Raw genomic sequence first — 24,345 nt, 5'->3', positions numbered from 1 at the left:
AATTTAATATATATAGCACTATATCACAACTACAGTCACTTCAGGGTGCTTTAAATTGTAAGGTAAAGACCCAACAGTAATGCAGAGAAAACCCCAACAGTTACCTATGAGCAAGCACTCAGGGACAATGGGAAGGAACGGTCAAGAAGAAAACTCGGGCAGAACCAGGCTCGGGAAGTCGAGCACTTCTGATTTGAAGCTTTCTTTTTCAGAGGAGGCACAGTATCCAGAGTCATACACAGTTGTGATATAACACAACAAGATAATCGGCCTTCAGGTAGCTGCTCTACAGTGTGTTGACACATGGTATTGAAGAAGATAACAGTGGAAGAATTGTATCATTAAATTTAGTTGCAGCACTTTCAGTAAGACATCTGCTGTAATGAAATATATTCACTACTGCTGTGTAATCCATCTGTGTTGATATGCATTAGTGCACATGGCAATATATGTTGCTGTCCAAGTGATGTCTTTTTAACCAGTGGCCCTACTTGTTTCAGCAAGACAAACCAGATTCTGCTATAATATGGTTCAGCTTTACAGATAAAATGCATTAAAGTGGTATTCCTAATATCACTATAGATTTTTTTGTTTGTTTGGAAAAACCTGACCCTGAAACTTCCCATCACACTATGGAGCAGCGTTCTGTCCAGCTGGAGGCCTTGCTGTGTTGCTGGTGACCTATAACAGGAAGTGTGACAGATTCAGGCAAGCTGTGAGAGGACTATGAGGTGCCACGTGTAGGTTAAAGAGGACATAGCTGTGAAGGCTTGGTGGGATGTTTGATGCCCTGTCCTCCTGCAGCTGCTCCTACAGCTGTCCCGGGGAGAACAAAAAAGGAGCAGGAGGATTGGGTTGGATTGCAGAGATGACAAGGAATAAGCTGATCATATCAAAACCATCATTGAGATGTTGGTGACTAAGAGGAGGGAACTGGGTGTACTATTGTCTCCCTCATGTTGAGATAAGATCAGAAAACACACACGTTGAGCCATCATTTCACACACACACACCTGGATCTGTTTGAAAAGAAGAGATGAGGGCAAATGTAGAGGTGCTGTTTTATTTTATTTTATTTCATTTCTTTTGTTCAGTTTTCTTGAATAAACCTCATCGAACAGTCACACAAAACACACCCAGATACTCTGATCCTTGTGGCTTATTATCGCTGTGATCTCCCGCCAGTTTTTGACGTTTACCACTTGACATTTCTGCTGTGACGTACAACACTGTCATTAAACGAGCAGCGCTGTTTTTAAAAGCTGTGCGCCAGCACACTCGCCACACCACTGCGGCTCTGTGTGGCAGCAGAAATCACTTTTTCCATCCGTTCGGCGTGCCCATCTGACTGGGCTGTGCGGCTTCTGCGCTGGAGGAAGATTAAGGCTGGTGAAAGAAAAAGAACATTGATTTGGACAAGTGTGGAGGAGTCACCCTAGGCTGATGTTCCCACAGGAGACATATCTGCACGGGTTCCCCTGGTGTGGACTGTGACAGTCCACAACACAAATCAACCATTCATGTAAGGAACAGAAATAGCCACAGAATTAAAGCCTTGGAGCAAATTTTTTCAATCTTAATAAAAGCAGTTAGCTTTCACGTGTAAACATTAATATCAACGAGGACTGGAACAACAAATGACACGACTGATTATCCCCTTTGCATTTTCTCTTTGTTCTTTTCTCTGCTTTGAAGAACTTTGAAGAGGCTTTTCTCAAACAAAGTGACGAAGCCTCGTCAAACAGCTATGCTTGAACTTTGATTTTTAAATATTCAGCCGCAGATGTTCAAGGAAAATCTTCCATTTAAGCAGTGAATCTGAGTGGTTAGTTTTAAAAAAAGGTAAGCTTTTTGTCTTATTGCCAGAGTACTTCTGTTAATACAAAAACAATGTTAAAGATGTTAAACAGCATTTAGACATCGAGCAGGCATCGATCTCTCCTTCAGAAATCTCACACATATCCTGTCCTGGTTCAATTTTCACTTTAAAATCTGTGAGTAAAGTTTTATTGTGGACACATGAGCAAAACTAGACTGCATCAGTCTGATCCGGTTTAAGGGTGTTCTCTTACATTTAGTTTCCGGATGGAAAAGTCACATTATGTATGGAAAACCTACGAAGCGCCTCTGGTTTTGGACACTCTTGCCACAACTTAACCAACTACAGACTGGTTTGAGGCAGTGTAATTGAAAGCAGTTCTAAAATGGGGATGATATGACATCAGCCAAGCCCACAGCTCTGAATGGAAGGATGTTTGGAGGGTTAGTGGAACAGGCCAAATGTAGCATGTGCTCTTTCCATTCTTTGTGTTAGGACTGAAACGTCATTGAATCATTACTTTGCTTATTATAAATGTGACAAACTCAGCTTCTGTGTTTGGGGGGGGGTTCTTTTTTTTGTTTGCATAAATGTCATTTTGGACTGTTGCCTTGCTAAACTCTGCGCTTGTCTCTCTTTAGGCCTTCCCCACCCATTTGCCATCACAGTGTTTGAGGACAGCCTCTACTGGACTGACTGGCACACCAAAAGCATCAACAGCGCTAACAAATTCACAGGAAAGAACCAAGAGATAATCCGCAACAAGCTGCACTTTCCCATGGACATCCACACACTGCACCCACAGAGGCAGCCTGCAGGTCAGTATCAGGCTGGGTCAACAGCTGGATACTCAGACTGATGTTTGTTACATATGTACAAAACTTGAAAATGATATTTTTGTTCTCAATAAGGTTTTTGTCTGGTTAAATAAAGGCCTTATCTGGGGATGGGTTGCAGATACACAAACTAAATAGACTATTTTTCACATTTTTCTCTCTGAATTATTAGTTTTTCAGCAGACAGCTGTTTGCAACTTTCTGCAAGGTCACAAAGCAGCAGCTTGAATCAGAACAATCAATAGCAGCACAGTGAAACAGCAGAAAACATTGCATTGATCTTGTCTAAACAAAGAAAAGAAAGGTGTCTGTATTGATTATGTTGCATTTTACCTGTGTAGGTTTTTTTCAGTTGAGACTGTTACTGCAGTTTTGGGTTCATGGATCGGACAGTAACACACAGCAGTAACAGGAAGCTGTGCTAGCTCTATTGTACATAATTTCAGCTTGAGTTAAAAGCAAAAGGAAGGAGTCTAGTCTAATCTCATTATATTTGGATATGTTTACTTACCATTATTTCAGATCTGCCAGTGACTGGCTGGGAGCAATGACACTCTTTTTGTTTGCAGCTTGTAGCAGTAGATGATGTGCTAAATGGTGAGCAGCAAAACATCAAACACAATATCAGCATTAGAGGAAGGAAGATGAGCTAGTTGAAGGCAGAAATGGGAGACTTATCTGAGGATATCATTGCAGGCAGAAATTAAAAATTTGCCTCACACAGTGGCGAACCCCACCGTAGAATGATTTGTTGCACCAGTGTCAGACCCTGCCGTGAACCGGCCAGTTGATGTGTGTTTTTCATCAGCATGATAGCAAAGACTTGTGTTCTTTGCTAACAAACCGTGTTGAACTTGACTTCCGGCCAAGAGAAAGTTTTTGTTAACGTGCTGATAAAATACTGCAGCAGCCCCGACACTAACATGAACTGTGAGCTGCCTCCGTGTTGGCAGGGGGAGGTCAGGCACTTTTAGACAAGATTTAGTCAAGTCATGTGAGTTCATGTCTGATCAGAACAAAAGAAAAGCCGACTCAGAACCTAAGTGAACAGAGCCCACACGCTGTGACCTTTTAGTGAAAGAGGAGGCAGACATTTTTGGAAGTGTGACTATTTGTTTTGTTGCTCTGGGTTTGAGGAGAAAGTGGATTTGAGGGGGTTTTATTTTTTGAACCACTTTAAATGTGATATACTGAGTTGTGTCTGCCTGTCTCTTCTCTAGGTGGCAGGAACCGCTGTGGCACCAACAATGGAGGCTGCAGCCACCTGTGTCTCCCCAGCAACAAGACGTACACCTGTGCTTGTCCCACCGGCTTCAAGAAGGTGGACAGTTACAGCTGTGCCACTGGTGAGTTCGTCCACTGTTTGTTGTGGAAAGTACAGAAATACTGCTAATATTATATTACATTATAATTAATATTATATTAATATTATAGTAGTTTTTAGTGGCATCTGTTCATACCAAAGTCATTTTTAATAGCCAATAAATTGGAATCTTAAATTTAAAAAAAAGAAAAAAGCTCTATCTTCTGTTTTGACTTATGAACCATGTGTTCACACTAATGAAGAGAAAATAATCCTGTAACACATGGTTAATCTGATCAGCCCCGCGATTAAGGTGTAGGCTGTCAGAGGAAACAAAATTTCAGATGAAAAATGCCTGTGCAGACAATTATAAGACACCTACTGCATGTAAAGTGAGATCTCATTTAGGGAACATTTAAAGTGAGTTCAAGTGCATGTTACGGTTGAGCAGCTGAAGAAAATTTGAGCTAAAATGCAGCATTTTCATTTTTTTTCCCCCACTGTAAAGTCATGCTGCTTGAAATTGAATAAAAAGTATTCTCATGACTCTGTTTAATTATGTTAAGGCAGAGGGTGTGATTTGTGATATTAATCAGTGGTTACATGTCTTTGTGGTAGAGCTGTTTTACTGTGTTTAATGCTGACCCCACTGTTAAACCTAGAAGACTGACAGAGACCTTTGGTCTTTAATCAGGTCTTGACAAGTTCCTGCTTTTTGCCCGAAGGACGGACATCCGACGAATCAGCTTCGACACAGAGGACATGTCCGATGATGTCATTCCTCTGGCTGACGTGCGCAATGCCGTGGCGCTGGACTGGGACTCCAAAGACGGCTACATCTACTGGACAGACGTCACCACCGACTCCATCAACAGAGCACTGTGGAACGGCACCAAGCAGGAGGTCAGTGATACCTGCAGGTTGACTGAACTCAGTACTGCAGTCTCGTTATTTCTCATCTGTCCCATACTTAAAAAAGGAGCAGAGGAGGACGGCAGCAGAAGGCAGCAGATTTAGGTTTATACATCACTGCCATCTACTGGGGCTGAGGTGAAAGAGCAACAGCTGGTAATCCTCTGTATAAGAGAATGTAGCAGCCTTCAGCACATTCATAACTCACTGCTGCCGGTTTACTACAGAATAGCATAAAAATGACATGAAAATATTGCTATCAAAGCAGTAAACAGTAACTGTCAGCATGGATCTGAGCTGATCTTTTTCTTTTTTTCTTTTTTCTTTTTTAAAACAGGTGGTGGTGGAAACCAGTCTGGAAAGTCCAGCAGGTTTAGCAATTGACTGGGTGACCAACAAGCTCTACTGGACTGATGCTGGTAAACAGTCTCATTTCATGTATTCTGACGTAAAATATCATTTTATATCCATTTTCTTCATTGACCAGCTCAGCAGGGAGTGCTCCTCAATTTAACCTGCTTGTGTTTTTGGGTGTCAGGTACTGATCGTATCGAGGTTTCTAATGCCAATGGGAGCATGCGGACTGTCCTGATATGGGAGAACCTGGACCGACCGCGGGACATTGTAGTTGATCCGATCGGAGGGTAAGATGATGACATTTAAACAGAAACAGCTTGTGAACCTGGACAACACATGCAGTTCTAACTTGTTCCTTCTTTCTCCTCAGCTTCATGTACTGGACTGACTGGGGGGCCAACCCAAAGATCGAGCGTGCGGGAATGGACGCCTCCAACCGAATTGTCATCATTTCATCCAATCTGACGTGGCCCAATGGGCTCGCCATTGACTATGAGACCAAACGCCTGTACTGGGCCGATGCTGGCATGAAAACTATTGAATATGGCAACTTTGATGGTTCTGACAGACAGGTAAGGTGTTAGGATTTTTCTGAGAAAACATTTGAAGTATGTCAAGTATTTATTTTGTTATCATTCACACTGTCTTGTTTTTGTGTGTGTGTGTGTGTGTGTGTGTTTGGGATTATGCCTGTTCAGACATGTTCTAAAAGAGCTCATCAGACCTCTGCTGTTGTTTTTGCACACAGGTTTTGATTGGGACTCAGCTGCCTCACCCCTTTGGCTTAACTGTACATGAGGACAAGCTGTACTGGACAGACTGGCAATCCAAGAGCATTCAAAGCGCTGACAAGCTCACCGGGTTGGGGCGCCACACACTGGCTGAAAACCTAGAGAATCTAATGGACATCCATATGTTCCATCGACACCGTGAGACAGGTGTGTGTCTATCCACTAAAGCATAGAGTTTTGTGTGTGTGAAGAAGAATTGGACTTGCAGCTTTAAATAGATGTTTACAACCACAGTGTTGAATACTGTTAAACCTCTAGCTAATTGATGGAATTTGTAGGAAGTGAAATGGGACTGCAGGGTGCCGACTTGTGAGCCAGCCTTGTTCTTTTAGCGTTAGCTAAAGCAGCCAAAGTGCAAAGCAGGGCGAGCCAGTCAGATGTCAAAAGCCATATCATGTTTTTCAAGTGTAAATCATCTTTTCATTATAAAGGCACAAAGGTATAAAGGCTGCAGTGTGTACACAGCAAAAATACAAATAAAAATATGTATGTTACACAAAGGAAGCTCTTCTCTCTGATGTGTGCTGGCTTTTCTCCGAGCTCACATCCAATATATCTACTGACACTGGGGAATTACAGGTAAACTGAACCCAGATCATTGGCTGAGAGAACAGAGCCTGTGAAGCCTGTCTGATCTCGGTGATGTATTTGGCTCTGTTGGGTGGCTAGAAGGGTTTTTGCTGTTTGTTTCCCCAATGTTGTTGTGGGTTTCTTTTTTTCCCCCTCAATTTATTTCATACATCTCCCATTTTTTGCTTTCAAGCTGACTTAGAAAGTAGGACAGGAAGTGACCCGAGTCTGTTTGCCTCTCCACCTGTAGTGCATAACCCGTGTGCGGTGAATAATGGAGGCTGCAGCCACCTCTGTCTCCTGGCGCCTGCTCCCAAAGCCTCCAGCTGTGCCTGCCCCACTGGCATCAACCTGCAGACAGATGGAAAGACCTGCACATCTGGTATAAAACAAACTCTGTTTACATCTCAGTAACATTTAGTAAAAAAACAAAACAAAAAAAGAACGGCACTTCACAGTTTAAAAGTTTAACACGTACAAGCGTGTGTTAAGATCTTACCATGTGTTCTGTCAGAAACAAACGCCTTAAACAACATGTCCATCTCAAAGGGAAATCCGATAAGGAAAATCAATTTTTAAAGGACCGAGAAGATGAAAGTATGTCAACCGCTTTTTGTGTTGCGACAGGAAGACACTGTGATGTGTGATCCTTTTGTGTGCAGGCATGAGCAGCTTCCTGATATTTGCACGTAGAACCGACATCAGGATGGTTTCTCTGGACATCCCCTACTATGCTGATGTGGTTTTGGCCATCAATAGCACCATGAAAAATACTATTGCCATTGGTGTTGATCCCAAAGAAGGTTTGTATGTCTTCTTAATTTTATTTGTTTCATAAATATAACTAATGTAGGAATAAAGTCCTCAGCTGTGCGTATGTGTTTGCATGTGTGGCACCTCATGCAGGAAAAGTTTACTGGTCTGACAGTACGCTGAAGAAAATCAGCAGAGCCAGCATCAATGGGATAGCACACGAAGACATCATATCTACAGGTGAAGGATGGCTTAGATGTGTAAAGTCTTGTGACTCCACGTTGTCAGAGTGTCATGACTTCATCTCTCACCGTCTCACTGTAGGGCTGATGACGACTGATGGTTTAGCAGTGGATGCTGTTGGCAGGAAGATCTACTGGACGGATACAGGAACCAACCGCATCGAGGTAGCCAACCTGGATGGCTCCATGAGGAAGGTTCTGGTCTGGCAAAATCTTGACAGCCCTCGAGCAATCGCCCTCTACCACGAGATGGGGTGAGCCTGATAGTTTGACAGCCTTGTATAGTCAATTAAAGCAAATCTCTGGTTGTTCTACGTTACTTCATCTTCTGTGTTCTCTTTATCTTCCTGTCCTCCAGATACATGTACTGGACAGACTGGGGAGAGCATGCTAAGCTGGAGCGCTCAGCGATGGATGGGTCAGACCGTGTGGTGCTCATCAGTAACAACTTGGGCTGGCCTAATGGCCTGGCCATTGATATGGCTGGCTCTCAATTACTGTGGGCTGATGCACACACTGAGGTGATTAAATGCTTCCAAGAATAAAATAAAGTGGATACAAGTCACAGTTAAAGATTTAAAAGCTAATAATGATGTTTTCTAAGATGTAAAAGCTTTGAGCATGAAAGCGTCAGATGTTATGAAGTCATGGTGGTGATCCCACATGTGGTACTGGTCCTCTGCAGCGTATCGAGGCGTCTGACCTCAATGGGCAGAACCGCCGCACCCTTGTGACTCCAGTCCAACACCCGTACGGTTTAACCCTGCTGGGGTCCCACATCTACTGGACCGACTGGCAGAGCCGAAGCATCCAGCGAGCCGACAAGAACTCCGGGACCAACACCATCACAGTGCGAGCTAACCTGCCAGGCCTGATGGACATCCAGGCTGTAGACAGGGAGAAGCCACTCGGTGAGTCTGGAGGACGGGAAGTGGATTTAATTTTGCCCAATCAAAGTAGAACCAAGTGGAGGTCACATTAAAGATCTTTATGATTCCTTGACTTCTGACTTTTTGAATTTTTCTCAGCTCCCATGGTGATTGAACAATGTCAACATACAAAGTGTGCATGTGTGTCTTCCTGTTTTAAGTGCGCTCCTGTCTCTTTGCATTAATTCTTCTCCCTGCGTCCTTTTAAGGCTTTAATAAGTGCGGCAGAAGAAACGGAGGTTGCACGCACCTGTGCCTTCCTCGTCCCAACGGCACTTCCTGCGCCTGTCCCACTGGGATTCTGCTCAAGGGAGATGGTAGGTCATGTGACGATTCCCCGGAGACATACCTGCTCTTCTCCAACCGTGTGAGCGTGCGCAGAATCTCTCTGGACACCAATGACCACACTGACGTACACGTCCCGGTGCTCGAGCTGCACAACGTCATCTCGTTAGACTATGACAGCGTTGATGGGAAACTTTACTACACCGATGTCACCCTGGATGTTATAAGGTGCAAATGCTAATTTTTCAGATTAATTTTGTAAAGCACACATTTTGAATAAAGTTTGCCACTGTGGTAGGGTTGTGCACAATAAAGTTGAAGTAGCCCCTTATCATACAACGTCCAACATTAACTTGTTTTTTAGGCGCGCTAACCTGGACGGCAGTGGCATGGAGACGGTGATCAGCCAGGGCCTGAAGACTACAGATGGACTCGCTGTGGACTGGGTTGCCAGAAACATGTACTGGACTGACACCGGGCGCAACACCATTGAGGTGGCCCGCCTGGATGGTACTAGCCGCAAAGTCCTAGTCAACAACAGCTTGGATGAACCCCGAGCTATTGCAGTGTTTCCAAGCAAAGGGTAAGAGAGAGGAGTGCACTGGGCTTCACTGACAAACAAAAGGTTATGTTTGGTCTCCGTAGCTCTTAAAGTCAGAAATAGACTGCACTGTAATAGGCGAGGTTTTCATTGTTTTACATTGAAGAATCACATGGTTGCAGAATTGTTTGTACCATAGAAAGACATGAGCTTATCAGGCTCACCTCGCCTCTGCAGGTTTCTGTTCTGGACTGACTGGGGCCACATTGCGAAGATTGAGCGATCTCACCTGGACGGCTCAGACCGGAAGGTTCTGATCAATACAGACCTGGGTTGGCCCAACGGCCTAACACTAGACTACGACACACAAAGGTTAGCTGAAGCATGTCTGAGATACCTGTATGTCCTGTAAATGACTGTAAAGTTTATTATTGTGTAAGAATTCATCATGCTGCAATTACTTGTAATGAATCCTGCAGGATCTTCTGGGTAGATGCCCACTTGGACAGAATCGAGAGTTCTGACCTGAATGGGAAGCTGCGTCAGGTCCTCGTCAGCCCGGTGTCCCACCCGTTCGCCCTCACACAGGTACCCCCAGCCCCCCCCCTCTCCTCTTCACCCTCAGCTGTCATATGCTGGGCTGACCCTTTTCTTCCCTGGCTGCTTCTTCCAATCACCCGCTCTTTCACTCATCAGCTCACCGTGTGATTCTCTTCATCTTTCAGCTCATACTGAACCCATTCGACGTAACCATTTCTTCTACTTCGCTTTCACTCTGACCCTCATTTTTCTTCTTCCCCCCTTCCCTTTCTTCCTCTCGCCCCCTTCTCCTTGTCCGTGTATTTTTCCTCCCCCTCTCTTCTTCTCCCTCGTTTCCCCAGTCGAAGCCGGTGTCCTCCCCTCTAACTCCTTTCTCCCGACTCTCGCAGCAAGACCGCTGGATCTACTGGACGGACTGGCAGACTAAGTCCATCCAGCGGGTGGACAAACACACCGGCCGTAACAAGGAAACCGTGCTGGCCAACGTGGAGGGCCTCATGGACATTATAGTGGTATCTCCTAACAGACAGACAGGTAAGGAGGCTTTTTCTCCTGACAACTCCATCTGACGGGGAAGAGGCCAAAGGTGTCACTCTGTTTATTACCTTTTGCTGAAGGAGCCAAAGCTACTGTGGATTTATGAAATATTGTCAGTGCTAGATAATTGGTCTGTCAATATGACGTTCACATGGTTTGTTAGTGCGAGTAAGATAACCGTTTCTCCAGCATGGCAAGAAATCCGATTCTTGTTGATAAGGCTGATGGATTTCTTTCAGCGCGTGTAGTATAATCAGATAAAACAGATAAATTATTTTACTTGACACAGATTCTGGTAATTGGGTTGGATTGCATTTTAATTTCATCACTGTGCTTTTTCTTGATGCCATCCTAACTAAAAGCTCACAGTTCTAACCTGATAAATGGACCAAAGTAACGGAGGAAACGCTGATTATTTTCAGTTATGTTCAGTTAGTTTGAGGTGAACATGAATGTGAACGTCCCCTCTCCTTCCCTTTAGGTACTAACCTCTGTGGGATCAATAACGGCGGTTGCACTCACCTTTGCTTCGCCAAGACCAACAGTTTTGTGTGCGCCTGCCCCGATGAACCAGACGGGCGACCGTGCTCCACAAGTAAGCGTTCTCTGTAATTTAGCAGCCCGTACCAGACTGACTGATCTTCAGACTGAAAAAGCTAAAAAGTCACAAATAGGTTTTATAAAGCAGAAGAACACTAAAATGACAAACCAAGAAATGCCCACTCAGGCCCTTGTTCCTTGTGTGCTTATCAGTTTCAGGTTACATCCCCACCTCTCCTGCCAGAGGGCCCAGCAGCACTCCTGTCCCCAACAAGATCCCTAAAGCTCCCACAGACATCCCACAGAGAGGACCCTCACTGGTCAAGTAAGTCTGTTGTGTTCATTAAATGGTTCACATTCCCAGCTCCAAACTGTGTTTGATCTAAATGAAATTGTCCCATTGTCCCACTAATGAACACAGTTGTAGACTTGTTGATCTGTTTTGTGTACTTGTTTCTGCCTTACACATTTTTAGAATCCACAGAATCTGAAAGATTTAATGTTAATACACAGTTGTAAATATAGCAAAGTTGTTACAAATCATATGAAGTCCTCTGTGTTGCAGTCTATGGTAAATTAATATTTATTTTCCTCCTTATCGTTACAGCTGCACTGACAAGAACCTAAACATAGAGGGGTGTATGAACACTGTGGTGACAGCTCCTCACGGTCAGTACACCGAGACAATCACAAAGTCTGCCTACAGGGAAAAGAGAAAAGCTAGGCATCACTCTTTCTGCGAGATACAGTACATCTAGGTTGAGTTTACGCTTGAGCTCGGTTCAAAGACTGGCAGCTCACAAAGACTGCTAGCATAGCTGTGCGACTAGTATAAAGTACGCCTCTGAACAGGATCTTGACACAGAGTATTGTTTAAGGACTCCGAACAGAAATGTAAATGTAATGTGTTTGTAGACAAAGACGGTTGTAGCTGTTGGTTACCAGCCTGCTAGCTAATGTTAAAACAGCTCTGAAGCTAGGCTAACAGTTTCTCCCCCTACTCAGAGTTGGACATCAATAATGTTTGAATGTGGGACTTTAATAATATATCATTCGCATCAACCAAAGACCAGTTATGACTGTGAAGGTGAATAATAATGTAAGATATAAGATAGTAATATGTCGTATATTAAAACAAAAAACAGCAATAGAAAGCTACTTAAACTTAAAGCTATTCAGTGATAAGCGTTGGCTAAATAGTGCTATTTTTACTAAACGAAATTACTTTCCAAGACAAACATCGCAGACATACAGCTATGTCTGAAAGACTTAAAATAATATCCAATAACCATCTCAAGCTCGTTTCCCACTGGGTATTATAGGGTTAGCTGGATTAATGACTGACCTGCAATTTTTGTGTAAAACTTTCTAGCAAATCAGTTTAAGCAAAGCCTGTTAACCACCCCTGTAACATGTGTCTTGTCTGTTGTAGGAGAGGGACTTCATGTCAGCTATGTTATCGGTGGGGTTCTGACCATTCTGGCGATTCTGATCCTCATTGCCGCTTTGATCATTTACAGGTCAGTGTCCTGCACGACATTGCTTAAAAGAAATGTTTAATTACCTACATTTGACACAGAGGATAGGTAAACCTGTAAATTAAATTAAATTGTAATTGCTCTTATTGTCTTATTTTTGATCAACAGACACAAAAAGTCAAAGTTTGCTGACCCAGGAGTGAGCAATCTGACCTACAGTAACCCCTCGTACCGGACGTCCACACAAGAGGTCAAGATCGAGGCATCTCAGAAGCCTCCAATATACAACCAGCTTCGATATAAGAAAGAGGTAACAAACGGTCCGCAATCTGTGAGAAGTTGAAAAGGACACATAATGGATTTAACATGAATCCATGATATTTGCATAGGATGATCACAGACCCTTTACTGTTTGTCTCTGTGAATAGAATGATTGTAACATGTGACACGAGTAGGTCACAGACACCAGCGCTCATCTTCTCCTCCCCTCCTTTCTCTCCCTCACCGCAGCTCTCTCACCCCTACAACTCCCTCTCTCCCTTTATCTTTTGACCCACTTGTCCTGTGGAGAGGTAGTTACACAGCATGAAGGAGTCGTGTAATTCTAAACAGTCTCTTTGTTTTACTTCTGCCTTTCACAGCATGTCGCCTGAAAAATCTTAATGAATAACCTCCTTCTTTGGATGTAGTTTCAGAGCTCTGTGATCAGCAGCATGATGGTTTTTATCACACTGAGTGACTGTGTTGTGAAATTGACACTGAAACTGGCAACAAAGCCAAATGTGTGGGTGGATTTTGTTAAAGGTGCTACATGTATCAATAGTAACATTAAGTACATAGTGTGTCAAGCTGATAGCAGTTGTTCAGCTCGTACTGTATTTCCCATAGAGCCTGCTGGTAATTTACAAGTAAAAGGTTATTTCTTAGTAAAAAATAAATCTAAAACTAGCAGCAGCTTCCAGTATTCATCAATCTTTTTGCTTTGGACAAATATGCACCAACTTCCTGTTTTTATTCTGTAAAACAGTCGAGATTTTTATTTCTTTTAATTACATACTTGTAGCACCTTAATCTAAAATGTATGTAGAAATGTGTAAAAAAAAAACAAAAAAACAAAAAAAGGCTAACTCCAGGAGAAAGCGGAGCTTCTGCAGCATGAGTTTTGTGGGTTTTGTTCTGGAGTGTTCTCTGACTTATCCCTGAGGTACGTCCACCTTTTAACAGGCTGAGAGCTTTCTGCCTGATGTTAATACATTTTAATTAAAAAGAAAAAGAGCAAAGGGTTAGCGTTAAAGATGAAAGAAAGAAGCATGACTTGACACATCAAAGGTGGATGATCCCTCTGAACTGCCGACGCAGAGGCAATCACTAACAGTATTGTTGTTGTCCAGGGGGGAGTGGACGGAGGCTACACCAAGGAGAAGATCCGCATCGTGGAGGGCGTGTGCCTCCTGTCCAATGACGAGCTTTACTGGGACGACCTGAAACAGATCAAGCCATCCCGAGGCGGCCTGCACACCTGCATGCGTACAGACACCGTGTCCCTGCAGGCCAGCAGCGCTTCGCTAGACGACGGCGAGACGGAGCAGCTCCTCCAGGAGGAGGCGTCTGAATGCTCGTCCATAACCACCCTGACCCCTTCTGCCATCACCCCGCAGCGTCACGCCCAGCACAGCCTGCCCGACACCGGCTGGGTCTCCGTACGCAAGCCCTCCACCGAGAGCGAAGTGTGAAGGAGGCCCCCTGCCCTCTGTGCTTTATCTCGACCATCATTACCTAATATACACATGCAGTCACCTGTATTTAGAGCTGGTACAAACACACACAAAGATGAATAGGTACAGAACACAGTAACAGCTGCATATGTAAACTAACAGTACATATCAACCTGGTTAGACACAACTAAGCTACAAAACACACTTGTCCTGTCTTTAAAATTGGGGCTCCGTCCTACTTGTCCACACGTGCAGTGCAGTGCAGTATCCTCAGTGCTGCTGCCTCGAGGCAAAAATGGAGCATGCTGGAATAAGAAAAACAAAGGAGTCTGGGGAGGAAGTGAACAGAGAGACACAAGCGTTAACGTGGAACCTTTTTTTTTAAAGGATAGAGACTCTCAGTGTGACAAACGCTTCTCTGTATACGACTTCACCTTTCTTTTTCTTTGTTTTTCATCCTGGACGTAGCTAAAGCAACATACCCCCCGGACGACGTAACCACAGAGTTCCCTCTAATGCCACTCATGTCTTTATGAACTATATTTATGAACATGTTTGTGTTTTTTTTGTTTGTTTTGTTTTTTTTATTTGTAGAGTGGGTTTGCTGACTTTCAGAGAATGATGAGTGCGCTAAGCTAGAAGTTTTATTTTTGTGCAGCAGCACCTGTTTTTTTAAATTAATTTTATTTTTCAAGAGTTGTATTTATGACAGTGCCAAAGGGTGGGGGCTTCAGAGTCTCCATACTTCTTTCTCCATTTCACACTTCAACAGATTTATTCTCATTCTGGAATGTTTGTTCCCTCTGACTTGCCCCCCCTCCACCTCACCGGTGTGGGAGACCTCAGTGTTGGCATCTGCTTCTTTACAGCCTCCAAGGGATTAAACGAGAAATGACTGTAGCAGGTTCTCTCAGTTGGCTGCAGGAGGCCCTCCATTTTCTGTTTAAAGTTGTACTTCAGTCATCGCTGATCCTCGGGCAGAGCGGAAGTCGCCTCGATGAAGTAACAGCCTAAGTGCCAAATGTTGAATTCTTTTTCACACTTCAGCTGTATATTTATTTCTCCTCAGATGCACATGCACATGGCATTTTCTCACTTATATACTCCACAGATAAAGCTGTGGAGCCATGCAGATACTTGTATGGTTGTGTGAATCCAGGTATCAAACATATGTCTCAGTTTTTTTCTGTCCAAAAACACTGGGGGTTTCTCTGAAACCACTTTATTTCGTCGGTCTTTCCAAAAGAGAAGGGTTTACTTTCTAAGTAGGTGATTAGTTTTTTTTGTTTTTATTTTCTTTTTTTTCCCCCATTGCTGATGTGCTTGCACAACACATTTTTGTAACCAGCGTGTGTAATATCCACTCACCTTCTCCACTAATATGAGATTCATTCTTAGTCTGCTTGATAACTGATAGCAGGTAACAATAACAGAAATATTAGATGAACAAGTCATGAGTAACAAACTTTTTAGATTTTTAGATCGCCACAAATAACAGTGTGAAGCAAGTCTTGCCTCTCAGCAGCCATCTTTGAACATTTATTTTGAAGCCTCTATGTAAATGTATCTGGAGAAACCCTCGTCCTTAACTTCTAGGTTCACATGGCCATAAAAAGCCATGTGAACAGATTTTTGATTAAGATCTGACTGGAAAAACGTTGGTCAACTTTGTTCTGTTATCTGCTTCTGACTGCTGACACGATCAGCGTGTCTGCTGCTGTTGCTGCTCGTTCAGATTATGGATACGGTAAGCCTAATAAAAGATTTTTAAGAAGGTATCTTACCCAAACCTTATACGCCCGTGGGGGCGTGCACCTTTACCATGTTCATGGGTCAGTGCTTACGAGATGATTGGCTAAGTTTGGCTCTTTGGGAACAGACGCAACACTGCTGCCATCTTTAACATTTCAAAATTAGCCCATAGATTGTGGCCAGTGTTATATAACGTCTCTAGTTTGATGAAGTAAGAAAACTGAATTCAAAGTTCCACTTTTCACTTTCTATTAGCAGCCAAGCTTCAGAGGCAAAGATATATTTAAAAAAAATGTAAAAATCTTGGCACATACAACCAGAAGTATCTGCTCGGCCAGAAACACTTGGAAATAAATGGGAAAACTTGTGCTTTTGGTCGTTTGAGTTTAACTCCATCATATCGGATTCTGTCAGGTGCATTCACAGTGTCTGCCACAGCACAGTGCAACAAAAGGGGTAACTCTGTGCACGCTGTGTGTTGAAAAATTTATCAGACAGCTTACTGAGAAGTGAATTTAATGGCTATCTCGCATTGCTTTATCTTTAGCGCCCCATTCTGCCTGTTGATTGTGGCGCAAATGAGAATACTATATTGCTATATGGACAAATATATCTTTGACACATTATAGAATCGTGTATTTTGAAGTATCTGCTACAAGCTCAGCAACATGCTGATCTGCTGCTAGACGAAGCACTGAGGCCAATGAGAGAGGGGCTTGGCAGCTACATGACTACAGTCTCTGATGGTTGGTCGAAGGCAGGCCTACAGAGCATCATAGCGACCCAGGATCCAGTAATCCACACTCACAGTCCCTCCAACTCTGCTGCAGGAATGCTAAAACTGTACAGATTTTATCACGCGGATGTAAGCAAACATTTTTGTTGATACTGGGTTGAGTTGTATAGTCTTTTGTACAAAGGGATTTCATGACCGTTTTTAGACTTGTATTAATTTTACTCACTGGAAAAGAACAATGTTTTTGGGGTTTTTTTGTTTTGTTTTGTTTTTGCTGGATTATTTTAACCACTGTGTTCCCAAGCCTTGTAAATGATAGGGAAGATGCCAGTTATTTAATAGTGCTCTTTTATCTTATGAAATACTGGTCACGTATAGCTGTTGTAAAGTTAACAAAAAGAGATATTTATGATTTTCGTTTTCATTGTCACTTGATGTGTAAATATGAAAAGACTGTATATGTATGGCAGTACTAACAAGCTGTGTTGTGTGATATAGTGAATTATCCCTTTGCTATCTTTTAATATAAAATTGCATTTGCATTTCAATGAAACCTTCGTCTCACTCGTCTGTGCGCTCGTTGCTTTTAGACAAACGTGTTTCCTCGTCTGACAGCAATGAAAGGGGATGCAAAAATCTTCAGGTGCTAATTCAGATATTATAGTTACAATAGGAGGGGAGATTTAATCACATGGTTTGGGGGATTTTGTCAAGACAGATTTATGAATACAGAGAAGTTGTGTCAGAATTCGATCTGCCATGAGTCTGATTGGCAGCAGCTTCACATTTCAGTATGACAATGATTCCAAACACACTGCCAGTGCATTAAAAGCATAATTGATAAAAAATACACACAGCGGACTGGTAAATAGTGTTTTTTTCTAATCTAATTGAGCACAAATGCTTTCAAAGCATGCAGGATCATGTTGACAGAGAGCGGAACAAGGTACAGCCAACATATAACAAAAAGGTTTTAATGTCCTTCAAGAAGCCGGGCGATCCTAAAGAAGTGAGAAGTAAGCTTGCCTAAGAGTTCAGGCTGTGTTGATGCAAAGGTGGACATACTGGCTTTCAAACTGGTTAGAATTGTTTCACCTCTGGTTTCCATGCATGTTTGCAAACATATCATCCATCCATTCTGTCCCACTTGTCCATTTCAGGGTCAATGGACAGGCTGTCAGTCCACTGCAGGGCTGACACAGAGAGACCCACAACATTCACACCTATGGGCAATTTAGAATCCCCAGTTAATCTAACCCCACTAACTTCATGTCTTTGGACTGTGGGAAAGAGCCTATGTTCGAACCCAGGACTTTCTCGCAGTGAGGTAACAGTGCTAACTGTTATTTATATAATTCATTGGGCATTTTTGTAACAAAATATGAATAAATAGCAGTCATCTTATACAACACTATCATCCTTTCAAGCCTATAATTTTATCAGATATGGTAGATGTAGATCTTCTTCTTCACCCATTCTTGAGCTTTCAAAACATTAGTATTCAGTATAAAAGATGCAGGATGTATAAATGTTAAAAATTACAACCAATGTGCAGTATCACTGAGGATCAATGGCGTTTTTGCACTTGTTTTGCAGAGGAGCATGCAGCAAACTCAAATATGTAACCATTCAGTAAACATTTATATAGAAGACACACACACGCACAAAACTTTAGCGCCATTTAGTGCTCAAGTTTTTCTTGCGCGTTTGTTCATCGACGTTGTCGTATGGGCTTCTTCTTCTTTTTAGTTTAATAGCGGTTGGTAAACCAACTTAGAGGTGCATTACCGCCACCTGCTGCACTGGAGTGTGGCTCCTCCAATAAATGCCCACACCTTTTCCGGCTTTTAGGCCAATCAGCGACGCGCCCTGCGTGAACACGGGGTTTGAAATGTGCAGAGACTCGGCTAAGCTAGATGAGAAAGAGAGTTCACCTGGTTTTGTAAGTTTTACTCGCGTGCTTTTGTGACATTTTTTGTAGTTTGTTGGGAGGCACAGTGATAAATTACTTTTGTTGGTTTGAAATGTTTCACTTATGACAGTCACTTAGGTTTTAATCGAATGCTAGACGCTAACGTTGCTAAACAGCTAGTGGTAAAGCTAACTCTGCTAAAAAGAATTAGATTTATTTAACCTTACGTTAACCAGCGTTACTGTTTGTAACATAATCCACCATGTTAGCTTGCTTCCAAGTTAACTTGCATTTTGAACCTTTTCTGTTCTCTATCATCTAAATGATTGACCATTTTTTTTTGTGCTTGCTAAACTCAAGGTTCTGCATTACTTCCTGTCACACACAGAAGACCCATGTCAGCGGCTATGGCGAATGATACCGCGTGGATGACGACGTGGAATATGGACACAAATCCCAGTAAGATGACTGTGTCGATTACCTAGTGGTTGGGGTGCTAGGTCCCCAGTTCGATTGTGTGCTGCACAAAACAAACACTGCGTGTTAAAGTGGAAGCGGTGCTGGGTGTGGGAGTGATGAGTTGCACTAATCAGCTGGGGTGTCGAGTTGACTGCCTCAGTCTGATCCAACCTGAGGACACGCAATGTGCACAGGGGCCATCTGACCCAACCCTGCTCCTCTATACACATGTGTTGTATGCTTCTTTCAAGTTAAAACACACACACATAGAAACAACTGGCCACATAGCAAAAAGCTTTTCACAGCTCTCTGCAGGTTGTCCCAGGTTGTCCCAGGCATCCTGAAGCACTTATTGCTATTGTGTGAATTCTGTCTCTTCATGTAATGACTCATTTTGAGCTCAGACCCCAGTCCTGCTTTAATAATTCCACATTTGAGTGTCTGTGTTTATTTTCCCATGTGCTGGATAATGAAATCTATGTGTTTTGTATGGAGCCACAGTCATGTAGCATTTGGAATGCGCTGTAAACCCGGACAGAAGACTGTAGGGCTGGGTGATATGAATTCATGCCGTACTACATTAAATATACTCTTTAATTTACAAATATGTCTTTGTTTATTAGCAGGTGTGATTACCCTAGAAAGCATTACGTAAACATGATACCCATTTTACATAATGCTGATGATGCCATACTCTATTAAACCATGATTTTGTTCTGAAAATGTGACTTTTTTTAAAGTCCGTATTAATGTCACCTGTCGTTTTAACTCGATATTTTTTTATTTTATTTTTATTTTTTTTGACAAGGCAACAGATGCTGTGGTGTAGATGTCATGGAAGGTCCTCTTCCCCCTCTCCCAGGCAGAACTCCGAGCTCCATGACAGAATGACATGAGCTCCTTCATTCTTTAAGGTCTGTCTGAAAGTCATGTTTGCTGAGCTATTGGAATGATTTTCTCTTGTTTCCAAAGGGCATGCTGTCATTTTAGTCAACTGCACAGTTTCTTTAAATCAGTCATGTTTTATGAGAAACATGGCATCTGGTATAAAATTTTAAAAAAGTATTAGCCCTGTACTCTAATTGGTAAACAGGTAAACATAGATTATGTTTACCTGTTTGTTTTGGCTTTATTTGCTTTGACAAATTTCTTTCATCATACTTGTCCTATGGTCAGCTGAGCTTTTTTAGTGATGACAGTTAATACAGCTGTTCACCATGAGATGAACCAGGTAAACTAAATTACTTTTTTTTTTCCCCTCATGTGGGGTTGTGACAGTGATGAGTTGCACTATTAGTCAGGCTGGTGATTGCAGTGGCACAGCCAGCCTGTCCTGACAAGATGTGGTGACACCTCAAGGTGCACAGGGGCCATCTGAGTCACTTCCCACCTGACAGGAAAAAAATAGTGGCTGGCTCCTTAAAGTGTTTTCTCGCTTCTTTTTTTCAACTGCAATTCTTTTTCTCCTTTTTTTTTTTTTTTTTTTTTTTGTTTCCTTATTTTCACAGTCTGGAAATTGGACAGCTTATGCTTACATGGGATGACCCAAATATATCCTGCCAGCAAAAGTAGGTGGAGGAAGAAGGACCCCAAAACTGGTGAGCACAAACAGCATAAATCATACATCTTTTATAGATGTGAAATTTACAGTGGATTATCATATTTTAAAAACGTGCATGTGTTGTTATTTAACAAATGTAATCGAAAAGACAAATGGTGTTTCAGTCTTGTTGCAATAAAAGTGTGAACAGTTGTGGTCACACATTTACAGAATGGGGTTGTTTTTCAATTTGAATTTGAATAATTCCGGTAACATTCCCGCCATAATGTCATCATTGGTTCTACTATTAAAGTTTTCTGTCCTTTCTCCTTTCCTCGTCTCTGCAGGCAGCTTAATACCAGAACACTCTGTCAGCCCCACAGCAGCAGACACTGCAGTCACTGGTACAGCTCTTTGTGGACCTTCACTAGTTGTGCACATCACCAGTCACTGAGCTGCTGCAGAATGACCTACATTGACCCGATGTTACCCAGTGCTGGAAAACGATCTCCAGTAGTGAATTCTTTAAGGATCCAAACCTCTCCCTTCTTATTTGATGATTGAAACATCAGCTTGCAGCCTCGTGCACAGGTGAAATATATATATTTTTAAATGTATCTCATGACTGATGAACAGGAAAACTTAAGTAGTTCTCTACTTGTTTTCTTGCTAATTGTCTCATCTTTTAGGCTTTGCCAGTATGTTGCTCTACAGAGGCCAGTTTTTACTTACTAAAGTGTTTTCCTTTCTGTTAGCGAGGAATCGGACAAGATTTTGCATCAGAAGAAATATCCAAAGTGGTGGGGAGCATCATGACCAACCTTGGAAGATCTGTGTCATTGGCTTAACGTCAACATTTTCCTTCACTTTTACCACAGCAACAATCACCCAGACAAATACTGTAATAAAATGGCACAAACTTGTATCATATTTCTTGCAGTTCTGATTTTTGGGTCATAACATCCAGCTCTCAAATAGCTGAATTAAAGCAGCAGAGGGTTCATTAATCACTTTTGCTGAAAGTGTTTTGCAGAGGTGACAGCATCTGGACTCCTAAGAACGATTACAGTTTCAGTGAATGCCTTGCATCATCAGAGGCAGCTCATTTTAAATATCTGCTTGTTCTGTTGTTTTGTCATCCAGCAGGGTTAGAAGCTGGTTTGCCTGGCACTATGATGTGTATGTATTATTGTAGGGTCTACCTTACAATATAAAGTGGCTTGAGGTGACTGTTGTTGTGATTTGGTGCTAGATAAATAACATTGAATTGAATTAATCTGTATTCAGATATTTATATACCCAGGAAACGGAGAAAGTAACTGTATAGTTGTAACATTGAAGATTCTCCGCAACATCTGTGCAGGAAGCAAACCTGAGATGGTTGGTGTTAAACTTAACAATATCCTGCTGTTCACCCGGTTAGCTGTAACTATACTGATAATGAAATCACTAGTGTATTTTTACACCTTTAGATACTGATTTACACTGGCTCTGCAGGTTTGGTGTATCTGTAAAGTATCAGTGGTTTACACATGGATTTCTTTTGAATAAACTATAATTGGTAACTGGGGAACCGACATATGTAATGTAGGTATTTGGCACCAGTACAGATCATATTACTGTGGTATCGGCCAGATATGAATAGATTATAGAGAACTGGCTTCTTTATTTACATGAACCAAAGAGTTTTAGGTACATATGACAATCCATCAAATGTTGAATCTTGAACTTTTTTTTTTTTTTGCATAAATATGTTCATTTTTTAATTTTATGCCACCAATAGTTGTCTAAAAAGTTGGAACAGTAGACTGAAATAGCTGAAAATCAATAATCAGTTGCTCTGTCTTTGTGGCCTTGGGTGGAAATGCATTAAAAACAAGATTCAGTAGTAAACATCACTCTGTGGACTCAATGAACTCTGAAAATCCTCGTCATTAAAGTTCATTGCTACATCCACAGAAAGCTTAAATCTGCTGTACAGTAGGATTTTAACCACCAGGTGGCAGTTGAATATCAGTGATCCCCTCCAGTCTGTTGCCTATAATGAGGTAACACATTTTACTGGACTAATTAGCACCTGAAAACTGCACACACTGATAACTCCTGCAGCATCGTTTTTCATCCGTATCCTGTGGTGCACACACCATGTAGGATTCTGTGGAAATGAACTTCATAATCGCACTCGCACAAACGTGTTTTAACATTGTTTTAATGTAAATGTGTAAGACTGCCATTACCTCAGCTGTATTGCTACACTTTAAACACTTCTAGCCTTTAAAGTAAAAAGTTTAACAATTTAAAGTGCAAAACAGATAAATTCAAATGTTTTGGGGGGATGCATATGTAATCAAATATATTTTGAACGTACTGACCTGGTATTTGCTCAGTTTGAACACAAATGATTTTAAGTGTTTGGATTTAAATATTGTAACTTTGAAGCTATTGAAATGATTGGCTCAACCTTCCACTATGCTACAGTCACATTAAGAAAAACAGTGGTCAGGATTACCAAAAATTATTGATACAATGTGCAAAGAAAATGTATCAATTTGTGATTGAATGGGTTTAAACTGGCAGTTGCATGGAATTTAATAAATCTGTTGCTGTCTGCATACACAGAATTACACGACTCTTTGCAAATTCCTACCACTCAAATTCCTCTTTGTGACATGGTTGCTGAAGGGCAGTGATTTAACTGCAATATTACACAGGTACTCAGCAACTTGACTCAGAATACAACCAGCTGGCATCCTCTATTCTATTCTACTCCTCTATTGCAAAGAGATTGCAGATTGTTTGCAAAATCTGTATCTATAAATTAGATGGCAATTATTTGTAAACCTTCACCAATCGGAGAGCGACTGAGTCAGTCCAAGTCAGGCTGTGATTGTTTAGATGCAGGTTGCCTCCGACACGGTGATCTGTGTAATTGTCATGTATTTAAACATGCAAGCATGGAATTCCTTGTAACTGGTCACTAATTCCAATCATTGCAATCTCCTTGCAGCCACCTCCTTCCTAGTTGCAAAGAAGTTGTCTTATATTTGCTGTAGTGTGACTGAGCCATTAGTTATGATGCCTTGAGGCCCAGGCTGCTGGGAGATCTCCTTTGATATACTGAGCTCTTCTCCTTCACACCTGTCTTTTTCATTCCTGCTCACTCTTCATCCCTCTCTTCTTCCTCATCTACTAAGTGGATGTGGTAAATGGCTGCTATCCCTGACCCTGGCTCTGCCAGAAGTTTCTTCCTGTTAAAGGGACAATTTTTCTCCCCACTTTCACCTCATATAGGCTCATTGAATTGCTGGGGTCTGTACAGTACAACATATAAAGTACCTTTAGAGGACTATTCAGGGGAATCAGCAGTAAACTGAATAAGATTAAATTGGATTTTTATCATTTTAAGCAAATCAGACTAATGGGTCAGTTCATAACACTTCTATGCCACCCACTGAGAAATCTCAAAGGACAGATATTTAGGTTGCTTTAGCCTGCCAGTTGCTTTGCAAACAACATCCACCCCAGCTGGCAAAGTCTGAGGAACAGACAATCTGTGTTCTTACTGACATACCCATACAGATTTATTGTTGAGATTCACATTGCCTGTTTCACTGCATATGTATATTTAAAATCACTATGTAACATATTACAGGTAGGGGAAAAAAAGAATCAGTGCTTTCACACATTCCCATGGGGGTTTAAAATATAATTTCTTCCTCCTGCTATCTCGCATCACCTTTCCCTGTGACTCAGAGCGGTGATTGACAGCAGCGAGGGGAGCGATCATAGATGGCTGAT

At 42.0% G+C, this 24,345-nt stretch overlaps 1 protein-coding gene, 1 long non-coding RNA gene and 2 other non-coding genes across 5 annotated transcripts in view; all 4 read left to right on the top strand.

The window, feature by feature from the left end:
* lrp4 (low density lipoprotein receptor-related protein 4) overlaps positions 1–17,138 on the top strand; it is a 104,733-nt gene extending 87,595 nt beyond the window's left edge. The window contains exons 15-38 of one of the 2 annotated variants that reach the window (XM_063471082.1): positions 2,461–2,637; positions 3,876–4,001; positions 4,653–4,861; positions 5,208–5,289; positions 5,409–5,514; positions 5,598–5,799; positions 5,976–6,165; positions 6,839–6,970; positions 7,251–7,391; positions 7,495–7,581; positions 7,666–7,837; positions 7,942–8,104; positions 8,269–8,494; positions 8,722–9,025; positions 9,162–9,380; positions 9,576–9,710; positions 9,818–9,926; positions 10,268–10,412; positions 10,897–11,010; positions 11,169–11,280; positions 11,563–11,624; positions 12,388–12,475; positions 12,602–12,743; positions 13,825–17,138. In XM_063471082.1, coding sequence (XP_063327152.1) covers positions 2,461–2,637; positions 3,876–4,001; positions 4,653–4,861; positions 5,208–5,289; positions 5,409–5,514; positions 5,598–5,799; positions 5,976–6,165; positions 6,839–6,970; positions 7,251–7,391; positions 7,495–7,581; positions 7,666–7,837; positions 7,942–8,104; positions 8,269–8,494; positions 8,722–9,025; positions 9,162–9,380; positions 9,576–9,710; positions 9,818–9,926; positions 10,268–10,412; positions 10,897–11,010; positions 11,169–11,280; positions 11,563–11,624; positions 12,388–12,475; positions 12,602–12,743; positions 13,825–14,166 — 3,785 coding nt within the window. In that variant the 3' untranslated portion in view covers positions 14,167–17,138. Of the gene's footprint in view, positions 1–2,460; positions 2,638–3,875; positions 4,002–4,652; positions 4,862–5,207; positions 5,290–5,408; positions 5,515–5,597; positions 5,800–5,975; positions 6,166–6,838; positions 6,971–7,250; positions 7,392–7,494; positions 7,582–7,665; positions 7,838–7,941; positions 8,105–8,268; positions 8,495–8,721; positions 9,026–9,161; positions 9,381–9,575; positions 9,711–9,817; positions 9,927–10,219; positions 10,413–10,896; positions 11,011–11,168; positions 11,281–11,562; positions 11,625–12,387; positions 12,476–12,601; positions 12,744–13,824 lie in introns of both variants that reach the window. The other variant, XM_063471073.1, reaches the window with a different exon arrangement.
* A 1,358-nt stretch (positions 17,139–18,496) lies between these two features.
* On the top strand, positions 18,497–22,237 carry LOC134632698 (uncharacterized). Its single transcript, XR_010094576.1, has 6 exons — positions 18,497–18,578; positions 18,909–19,007; positions 19,816–19,921; positions 20,516–20,605; positions 20,895–21,138; positions 21,303–22,237. It is a non-coding gene; the product is annotated as an uncharacterized LOC134632698 (long non-coding RNA).
* On the top strand, positions 19,114–19,218 carry LOC134633352 (small nucleolar RNA SNORD67). Its single transcript, XR_010094720.1, has one exon. It is a non-coding gene; the product is annotated as a small nucleolar RNA SNORD67 (small nucleolar RNA).
* On the top strand, positions 20,278–20,391 carry LOC134633360 (small nucleolar RNA SNORD67). The gene has a single exon (XR_010094723.1). It is a non-coding gene; the product is annotated as a small nucleolar RNA SNORD67 (small nucleolar RNA).
* Positions 22,238–24,345: the final 2,108 nt, after the last annotated feature.

This window comes from Pelmatolapia mariae, linkage group LG1 (genome assembly GCF_036321145.2).
Source record: "Pelmatolapia mariae isolate MD_Pm_ZW linkage group LG1, Pm_UMD_F_2, whole genome shotgun sequence".
Lineage (NCBI taxonomy): Eukaryota > Metazoa > Chordata > Actinopteri > Cichliformes > Cichlidae > Pelmatolapia > Pelmatolapia mariae.
This window is presented reverse-complemented; position numbering and strand designations above follow the sequence as displayed.